The 9,769-nt window shown below is 58.9% G+C and overlaps 1 protein-coding gene across 1 annotated transcript in view; it reads right to left on the bottom strand.

Moving 5' to 3' along the window:
• Positions 2,875 to 9,769, bottom strand: part of NCOR2 (nuclear receptor corepressor 2) — a 176,631-nt gene continuing 169,736 nt past the window's right edge. The window contains 4 exon segments of the mRNA NM_001044576.1: positions 2,875 to 4,043; positions 4,570 to 4,749; positions 5,982 to 6,068; positions 9,130 to 9,183. Of these exon segments, the coding sequence (NP_001038041.1) occupies positions 3,862 to 4,043; positions 4,570 to 4,749; positions 5,982 to 6,068; positions 9,130 to 9,183 (503 nt within the window). The 3' untranslated portion in view covers positions 2,875 to 3,861.

The raw sequence follows: 9,769 nt of genomic DNA, 5'->3' as shown, positions 1-9,769 counted from the left end.
CCTTCCCGATCCCGATGCATCAGGCAAGCCCCCAGAGGGGCAGATGTCCCTCTCTAAGGCCCCTGGGAGGGGAAGGGCACGGCGCTGGAAAGAGCCTGTCCCTAATTTCTCTAAGCATCTGCAAAACGGGCACAGGGTCTCACCTCCCTGGTGGCTGGGACCGTAAAGCTTCTGCTGCAATTGAATTGAGCAGGGACCCTGGTGGGGGCAGCTCAGGGCGTCGTCCGTCTCTCGCAGGGGCAGGAACACTTCCCACGCTCAAGGGCTGGCTCTGGCCCACAAACACTCGTCCCGACTCCCTTCGCCTCCGCCTCTTCTGCTGTCACCCCTGCCAATCGCAGGCCTCACATCCAACCTGGAAGCCTCCCCTCCCCCATCCCCAACAGATACTCCGTCCACTGTCCCGTCTCCTCTCCCCAGAGTAGCCACAAGAACAGCAGCCGTGGCGGCTGATGCGTACACAGAGCACTCACTGCCTGCAGACGGCCCGGCCCCGCTGTCAGCATCTTACGCATTTAATCTTCCCAATGACTGTGAGGTGGCTGGTGACAAATTCTAACGAGGAAGCAGGATCTGGCTGAAATCCAGAGGCGGTGGGGTGGAAGGCAGCTTGCCACATGGCCAACACAGCTCAACCCTCGTAGCTTCCTGGAGAATCCTTGAAAACAAACCCATTTCTTTTTTGAGTCGTACCTGCAGCACATGTTACTTCCCAGGATAAGGGTCAAACTGGAGCTGCTGCTGCCGACCTACACCACAGCCATAGCAATGCGGGATCCTTAACCTACTGAGTGAGGCCAGGGATCGAACGCTCATCTTCATGGATACTAGCTGGGTGTGTAACACACTGAGCCACAACAGGAACTCCCAAACCGATTTCTTTTGAGGCCTCTTCTTAGCCTTCCTAGGGCCGAAAGCCCAGGGAGCCCTCCCACCAGCTGCCCGTGATCAAATCAGTTTACTCACGTTAACAAGCAGATAGGCTTCACCGGATCAGCTGAAGCTTCTCCTCCTCCCTCCTAGCCTAGCGAACACATTCTTGTCTTCCCTCCTTGCCTTGTCCCACTTGTGACTCGTGCACAGGCGAGTAAACCATGTCTTGGCCGAATTAAACATCCTCTCTCTGAGGCACTCCTCACAGCTGTATCACGGTCCCATTTTACAGATGGGGAAACGGAGGCACAGAGGGTTCAAATGACTTGGCCAGGGTCACGTGGCCATTAAGTGGCAGCTGGCTCCACAGTGACCCCTCACTCGCACGTCATAGGGCCCCTCACCTGCCCCATAAGTGGTCTGGCCTCGACCCCATCCCAGGGGCAAGGGGGCTCTGTCTTGGCCTTCTCTACTGTGCCAGCTCCCCATACTGGCCCCGCACTGGTCTCCTAGCCTGTTTCTCCCTCAATCCATCCAGCGATCTTGCAAGCCAACAAGCCCCCAACTTCATAAAACCAGCAAATTACCTTACTGGGCGTTATTTGTTCCCTCTCAGAAATCCTGTCCTCCCGCCCCCCCCCCCCCCCCCCGCCGGTGTCCTCCTCCAACCTCTGCCCATACAGGTTTCTTCCACTCGGTCCATCCTTTCTTTAAGAACCACCACCTCCAAGAAGCCACCCTGATTACTCCAGTTCAGTTGTCACAGTGTCTGTGTCACCTGGTCCCAGAAGCCAACCCTAGTGTCTTGGGGACCTGCTGGCCAGATGCAAGTGAAGTGGCCAGGGTCTAGCTCCAACCTGGGGCATCACCCCCACCACCATAGTGAGCGCTGCAAGTCACTGGCATCACAAGCACCTGGGCTGCTAGATGAAAACCGATTCCCAGGCCCCGCCCTGGACCTACCAAATCATGCATATCCTCTAGGCAGAGCCCAGGAATCTGCATTTTGACCAACTTCACACCATCCTAAGCCAACAGCTGTTGTGCACTTCACAAATCACGTTCTATTTTCCTACTGAATCTGATTCTCATGGTGTCAGTTCAGCTCAACGTGGTGGCCAGAGGGTTCAGTCAACAACAGGGTTGGGAAGAGGAAGACAAGAGCTTTGCTCTTGAGAAGTTCTGTCCAGTAGTTTGTGGTGTGTCAGTAAATACCCAGAGAAGAGAGGAGCTGAGAAGGGATGAACCCTTTGGGGGCTGAGAGGTCTCCTTACACCCTGCGAACATCCTTGTATGGGGGCTGTGCCGCTAACCCTCAGCAAAGACAGAAGTGCCAAGTGGTACCAATTCTGAGGCCATGGAGACAGGGGGCTGGCAGAAATGACCATGTGGGCCGACACTTGTACCCCACCCCCACATCACTCTGGCCTCACTACAGCTGACCACCCTTGGTGGCTGTTGTGGCCAGCACACCCGACCCATCCTGGATTCTAGGTGGGGGCTGGCCTGCACCCTGGATGGAGGGAGGCCCCACCCAGGATAAAACCCTTTGCTGGCCCAACACTGCCACCTGCCTGCCAGCATCAGTAGTGCAGCCCAGGGGCCAGGCTGAGCCTCCTGGGCCTCCAAAGCCTGCTGATTGTTTTTGCCTCATGGCACAGGCTCACAGGGTAAACTGAGAGCTAGGGAGGCTGGGCAGAGTCCCTGAGGATGCAGACCCCCCACCCTCACCCCTCAGGCTCACAGCCTGGGGTGTGAACATCTGATACTTTCCTCATGGGTGTGAAAATCATTACTCTTACCGTGGGTTGTAATTATTCACTGTTGGCACGGTGACATCCTCACCGTGGGTGTGAACATTTGCCTGCAAAGGGGACCAGCCCGGCAAGTCAGGGGATGTGCCTGTGTCCCCTGCAGGGTTACATTCCCACCGGTCCCCACCGCCCCAGTCCCCTGCCCCCCTGGGTTGTCTGGTCCAAGGTAGAGAAGGAGCCTCTGTAACACGAGTATAATTCGTTTTTTAATGAGAACAACGTGTGTAAATGACAGGACGCCACCGCCGTGCGCAGATGGCGGTCACAGAACACCCATCAAATTCATTCTGCCCAAGGAAGGGAGGGAGGGAGGACGCAGGGGGGCTCGTGAGCTGGCAGCCCCCGCCCCCTCGGTCCTGCAGAAGATGGGGTCACCGGCTGTCGGCCTGCACACACCTCTTGAACGGGAAGCAGAGATCGAAAGCACAGCAGCAATAATACTGGGTAAGTCCTTCCTCGCGTAAAACATCTGAATTAATTCATTGAAGGTATCAAAAATATACCCTGTAAACCAGTACATCATTTACACCTGCCTTTCCTTCCCACCGCTGCGGCAACGATGTGTGAAAAAAAAACAGTCCAGTTCCTCGGAGCATCCGCTCGCCCCAGGCGGCACCCGCCCTTTCGCCCGCCCGTGCCTGCCTTGGTTCCCAGCAGTCTCGTTGGCTGGGGCAGCCCGTGGGGACCGGGACAAGAGCGCTGGGGCCTGGACAGGCCTGTGTCCGTCTGTCCAGAGTGCTAAGCGGGATGGAGGCAGAGGGAGGGTGCGGGGGCTTCTAGCTCGGTTTAGACTTTGGTTCCAAATGCGTTAAGGGGGGAGGCAGTGGCATGGGAGGTGCATGGGTCGTCCTGCTTTGGGTCCCTGGCCGCCCCGGCTGCATGCTTGTGGCCACCACACGCCGCCAGCGCCCCCTCCCCGGCCCCTCCCCTCCCGAGCACCAGGTAAACATCCCCTGAGTAAGGTCACTGCACAGGGCCAGCCAGGGCGGGAGTCGTAGTTAAGGCTTTAGACGGGCAAGGATGCCGGCTGTGGACGGATGGACGGACAGACGGGCGCACAGGCAGACTCAGGGGCTCCTTCCTCGGCGGGGGGAGTCGGCAGCCGCCCTGCTCCTCGGTCCGCTGCTCCGGCCGCTCGCTGGGCCCTGGTGCGGCCCCCACCCCGCTCTGACCATCACTCGCTGTCAGAGAGCGTCTCATACTGCGAGCAGAGCAGCGGCTTGGGCTCCTCATCCCAGGCGTGATGGGGGCCGGCCAGGGGCCCGCTGCCCGTGGGGAGGCCAGGCGGGGGCGGGGAGGCCATGACCCCCGCCTGCAACCGCATGATCAGGGGGTTGTAGGGGAAAGGTGTGGAACCTGCCGGAGAGATGGCGAGAGACGCCCAGGAGGCCCTGTGAGCCAGGCGGCCCCAGGGGCTCACCCACCTACCTTTCCTCGGCCATACCAGGCGCCTTCTGACTCTGCCGCCAGTCCCTGCCTCCACTCCCACTGGTACGCCCCCTGCCGCCTGCTGCCTGGACCAGCAGGTGCTCCTTCGCTGTTCCCGCCCTTGCCCTCTGGGCCTCTTCTGAGCCAAAGGATCTCTCGAACCTGGGGTAGACCCCACACCTAACCCCGCTTAAAACTCTAGGGACCTCCTCGCGCTCACAGAGAAAATGGGGGGCTCCCCAGGGATCCCCTGAGCCTGAGATGCGCTTCTGTTCATGACCCTCTCTTGTCACCTCCCAAGTCCTTCATCCTCCTCTCATCACGCCCTCCCCCTACCTGCCATCTGCGAGCTGCCCAGGGCCCTGGGGTTTTCTCAGGATAAGCCTGATCAGCGCTCTGCACCCAGTAGGTTCCCAGGCAGCTGGCAGGCCCCTTGCCCACCCCGGGTGCCCACCTGCGGATGAGGGCCGGTCCTCCCACACGCGGTTGGTGAGCGGCGTCCGGCGGTTGCAGTCTCCCTCTGAGTGCACGGAGGAGACGGAGGGCGGCCGGTCCCCAGACGCCAGGCCTGGGGCCGGAGACTTGGCTTTTCGGCTGCTGGGTCTGCCAGAGACTTTGGCCTTCCCGCCGCCACCTGCTGGGGGACACAGGGAAGGGGCCACGTTGGACAATGAGGACAGTGCTGGTGCTATTGGGGCAGGGGTGGGTGGGTGGGGGCCCCGGCCACCTGCTTCCCGGGCACCTCACGGAGGGCTCAACCCCATAGAAGCTAAGGAGGTCGACCAAATGGCCAGACCCAGCCATGAGCCTGGATTTGGAAGAGGGTTTCTACTAGGGGAGTGGATAGAACGATTTGCAAAGCCTCCTCAGGCTGCCCTGAGGCCCACCTACCCACCAGGGGCTGAAACCCCAAGCACAAAGCCTCAAAGCCGCTGGCCTGACCTTGACCCTTGCCCTAAGACTGTATCGGGGCTGGGCAGGCTGCAGGCCCTCTGCAGATAAGCCAGGACCCTGCAGGCCAGGCCTGGGTCCCCCTTAAGTCCAGAAACTTCCTGGGGCCACAGTGTCCAGGTCAGAAAAATGGGCTCAAGATCTCTTAGCCTGGCCCTCGCTCTGATGTGCAGAGTACTGATTAAGGAGCCAGGGCGGAGGGCAAGCTGGCCCGCCTGGTTACCCTGTGACTCGTCTGAGTTTGCGTCTGACACACAGACATCGGTCTCCTCCTCATCAGCCCAAGGGCCAGCCGTGGACACGCACGATGGCCCCAGTAGGCTCTGGGCCCACCGGCGTGGCTGCGTGAGCCCAGGGGTCCCTCTGATCCACACGGAGAAGGAGGGGCCTCACTCCGGCCTGATTTCCCCCCAAGGGGACACAAGATGGGCCAGGACGCGGGCGTCCCAGGACCTGTGTCCAGCAGGGGAGGGGGGCGGGCAGGGCTCAGGCAGCAGTGGGTGTGTTTTTAGAAAAGCAGCAGCTCCTTCGGGCCCAGTGGGCGGAGGGCGGACTTGAGGGGGAGACGCGGACACTTGGGGGTGCCCACCCTGCTTGGGATCAGCCAACTCCAGGACCACGTCAAACACGCACAAAAAATAAAGTCACAAGCTCCAAAGCTGGAGGGCAGGGGAGGGGGGTTGGTCAGAGGAACGCGGAGGCGGGAGGATTAATGACACCGGGGTGGGGACAGACGGGGCTGGTGGGGCTGGAGGGCCGAGGCGGAGGAGGCCTGCAGACCTGGCGAGGTGAGAGCGTGTTCACTCCGTCCGTCAGCAGCGGTTATGGGCATAGCAGCGGGCAGGCTGGCACTGGCATTCAGAGGGTTAAAAGCATTGGCGCTGAGCGGGTGCTCCTCCCACTGATCATATTTACCCATGAGCGCCTTTCTAATAATGGCCTCCAGCCCCATGTTGGTGCTGGCATGCTCCTGCACCGCCTGGCTTCGGCAGGTCATGAGGCCTGGGAGAGAGACACACACACAAAGGGGCCAGGAGGGCCAGAGGGCCGAGGGGGGAGGGGAGAAGCAGAGAGGAGAGAGGAGGAGAGAGAATACACAGTGAGCACATTTCGGCAAAGCAACGTTTCTCGATTTCCCTGTCTGCCCCCCTGACGTTTCCTGCGGGGCGATGGGGGCGGGAGGGCGCCCTCTGACCTGGGCCCTGGAAGCTCTTTTGGGAATTCCCAGGGGTCGGGGGAGGGGCTGGGGAGATTAGAGGACCACCATCCCCCCAGCTTCATTCCTACACTGTCCTCCGGGAAATCAGAGGCCCCTTTTGGTCCCCAGATCCCAGGTGGGGCTGCTGCTGCTGCTGCCTTTTTTTTAGCGCTGCACCCACGGCATACGGAAGTTCCTGGGCTGGGGTTGAATCAGAGCTACAGCTGCCAGCCTATACCACAGCCACAGCAAGGCAGGATCTGAGCCGTGTCTGCAACCTACAGCGCAGCTCACGGGCAACTCAGGATCCCCGACCCACTGAGAGAGACAAGGAATCGAACCCTCATCCTCATGGATACTAAGTGGGTTCAAAACCCTCTGAGCCACAACGGGAACTCCCGTTTCTTTTTTAAAATTCCAAGTGGCCTTAAAAAGAGGGAGCAGAAGTGGGGAGGGGAATCAGAGGGTTGCCTTATTGGGAGGAAGGGCTGCTGGGAAACTAAGTCAAGCCAGAGCTCAGTACTGGGCCCGGGGGGGTCTACCCTGGTTCCTGGGGGGTGGGGGGGATGCTGCTGGGAGGATGGGAGGGAAGAAAGGAGACCAGGCAGTCCTCCGGCCACCCCCACCTGCGAGGCCTGGGTCCATCAGGCCCCCTGCCTGCCCCCCAAGCTGGGCCTGACTCTCCTCCCACCCCCTCTCCGTGCCTGGAGCCGTGAGGAGAAAGAGGTGAAGAGACGGACGGTGCGGTGGGGTCGCAGCCATGCAGTTACGGTGCGTGCGGGGGACAGGGCAGAGCTGGAGACAATCGCACGGCCGCCCCTGGCCCAGCCACCCTGGCACAAAGTGGTCCCATCAACAACCGTCCCCGAGATCCTTCTAGACACCCACTGTGAAGTCACACCAGTTCAGTCTCTTTTGCTGCTGACCAGGTTTTCTGTCCCTCTCTCGTTTTCTCGTGAACCATTCTGGGGACTTTTGCAAACTCTGGGGAATATGCCTCTTATGGGCATTTTTTCTTGTCTTTTCAGGGCCGCACCCATGGCATAAGGAAATTCCCAGGCTAGGGGTTGAACTGGAGCTGCATCTGCGACCTACGCCACAGCCAGGGCAACGTGGGATCCTTAACCCACTGAGTTAGGCCAGGGATCCAACCTGCATCCTCATGGATAGAATATGGGGTTCCTAAGCACTTAAATTAGCACTTAAAAAAACAAACAAAAAAGGGATATCCATCAAGAAAAAGCAAAATTTCCAGCTGGGGTTGAGTGCTAGGGGCAAAGAAAAAAAAGAAAAAGAAACAGCACTTGTGATCCTACAAACAAAACCACTGGGAAGTGGCAAAAAAAGATGCGAGAAATGGGAGTTCCTGCTGCAGTGCAACAGGATAGATGGCATCTCTGGAGCGCTGGGGATACAGGTTCGATCCCTGGCCCAGCACAGTGGGCTGGGGATCTGGCTTGTTGGAGCTGCAGCATGGGTCACAACTGTGACTCAGATCTGATGCCTGGCCTGGGAACTCCAAATGCTGTGGAGCAGCCAAAAAAAGGGGAAAAAAAATAGTTGTGAGGGATACAGGTCACGATGGTTCCTTGGTAGGTGAGCATTCCAGTGATCACAGACGTTACTGAGCCTTCCACCCAAGGTCATGGGGTCCACAGCCCGCTGGGGTTAGACAGGAAGCTGACCATCTCCACTCATAAAGCAGAGCTAAAGCAGCAGAGATGGGCATCTGGGGAAATATCTTGTGTGGACTAAACTGCTTTGAAACAAAGAGTCCAATCTAATTTACGTACACGTGTACAAGTTGGCTTGCACACATCTTCACATGTAGGCCCCTGTGTGTCTGCTGCTTTGGTGACGGTTTGGAACATTCTGAAAACATTCATTTCTAAAGATCTTGCTGTTTCCACCAAGTGGTTTCTCCCCCATTGCGGGAGGCTCAGCAAAGCCCCCAGTTTGTCTAGTCTCTGGGTGGAGGGTCACTCTCCAGGTGGGACCGTGCCCTCCCCCGAAGGCCCTGGTGGCCCCCTGATAAAATCCAATGGCTGTCTTCCACTCACCACCTTCCCCGAGCTCAAGGCCTGTGTTGGTCCCCAGGGAAGCTCAGCACTGCCCCCCACCCGCCCACCCGCCCCCGCAGACGGCACTGGCTCCTCCGGCCCAGACTCACCAAGGTACTTCTGACAAGCCCCACCCCAGTGCTTCTAAGGAGGCAACAGAAACACACCACGTGGTCCCTACCAGAGGCTAGGGGTCCAACCCCAAGGGCCTCAAAACATCATGGAAGGCTCAAGTTTTAGCTTAACAATGTATGTGAATGTTATACCCATCTCTGTGACACATCTGCACTGTTCCCTGGCTGGAACTGTCGAGTCAAACTGAAAATTTATGCTCTCTCTATACAAAATGGCCACAGGGACCCTGAGTACAGCCTGGACACTGAAGGCCCCCTCCCCCGTCCACACACCCGAGTCCCCATCGGAGACCCCAACAGACAAGCCGGGTAAGTTTCTAGGCAGTTACGTGTGGTCTTAGTATTGTACTAAACGTACCCGGAGGCCTTGAAATTAACCTCCAAATAAGGGGTTCCTTGTGGAAACTCAGCAGCCTTCACATGGGTCTCTGTTCCTACTACAGGGTTTGTAGAGACCACAGAAGGGGACACACTTGAACTAAGAAAGACCACTTGTCACCACGGCTACGGCTGGTGTGAGGCCCAGGGACCTCTGAGCCCCCCCCACCCCTTGCCCGCCGAAGCTCCTTTCCAGTCCTGAGCCCAGCCTGACCTCCCCAGGGCGCACAGTGACAGGGGAGGGGAGGCTGGGAATGGGGCTGGTGGCCGTGCAGCTCAGGGTGAAGGGTTACCTGCTCCGGTGATGGCAGGCATGTTGAAGATCTCTGTCCCCGGCTGGCCGATATCTGGGTGGGGGAGGGGGAGACGATGAGATGGGGGAGGCCTACGGGCCCACAGGTCCTGGATATCACCCGTCCCGACCTGTCCCCTGGCTGGTCTAAGCAAGGCAGCCCACCCGGGAGCTTGGGCAATGCAGAGGGACTCAGCAGGGCCGGGGGCAGGACCTGAGATTCTGCACTTTGAACCAGCTGACTGCTGGCTCGGGCACGGCACTTAGCAAGGCTCTGGACTGACCAGCCTGGGCCAGTGGCTACCTGCAAGGTTGTGATCCAGCCTCAGAAGGAGAAAAATAACCCCCACCCCAGCTCCCCTGGCTAATGAGCTTTTGGGGGCTGGGGATCTGATGATGCTTCATTCTTTCATTCACTCACTCAGGTATTCTCTGGAGGGTGTGCTAAGGGTGGGGGAGCCAAGCTAGGGTTTATGTCCAGTAACCACATAAACGGGGGAACAGATCACACGTGTGACGAGCACTGTCAATGGGTACACGCGGGGTTTGTGTATGGGCGGGACCTCAGCCCTTGGCCCCCGGTATGGGGCTTAGCACAGGCCTGTTCATGCACATACTCCCTGAGCGCCCCCTGTGTGCCA

Source organism: Sus scrofa, chromosome 14, assembly GCF_000003025.6.
Source record: "Sus scrofa isolate TJ Tabasco breed Duroc chromosome 14, Sscrofa11.1, whole genome shotgun sequence".
Lineage (NCBI taxonomy): Eukaryota > Metazoa > Chordata > Mammalia > Artiodactyla > Suidae > Sus > Sus scrofa.
This window is presented reverse-complemented; position numbering and strand designations above follow the sequence as displayed.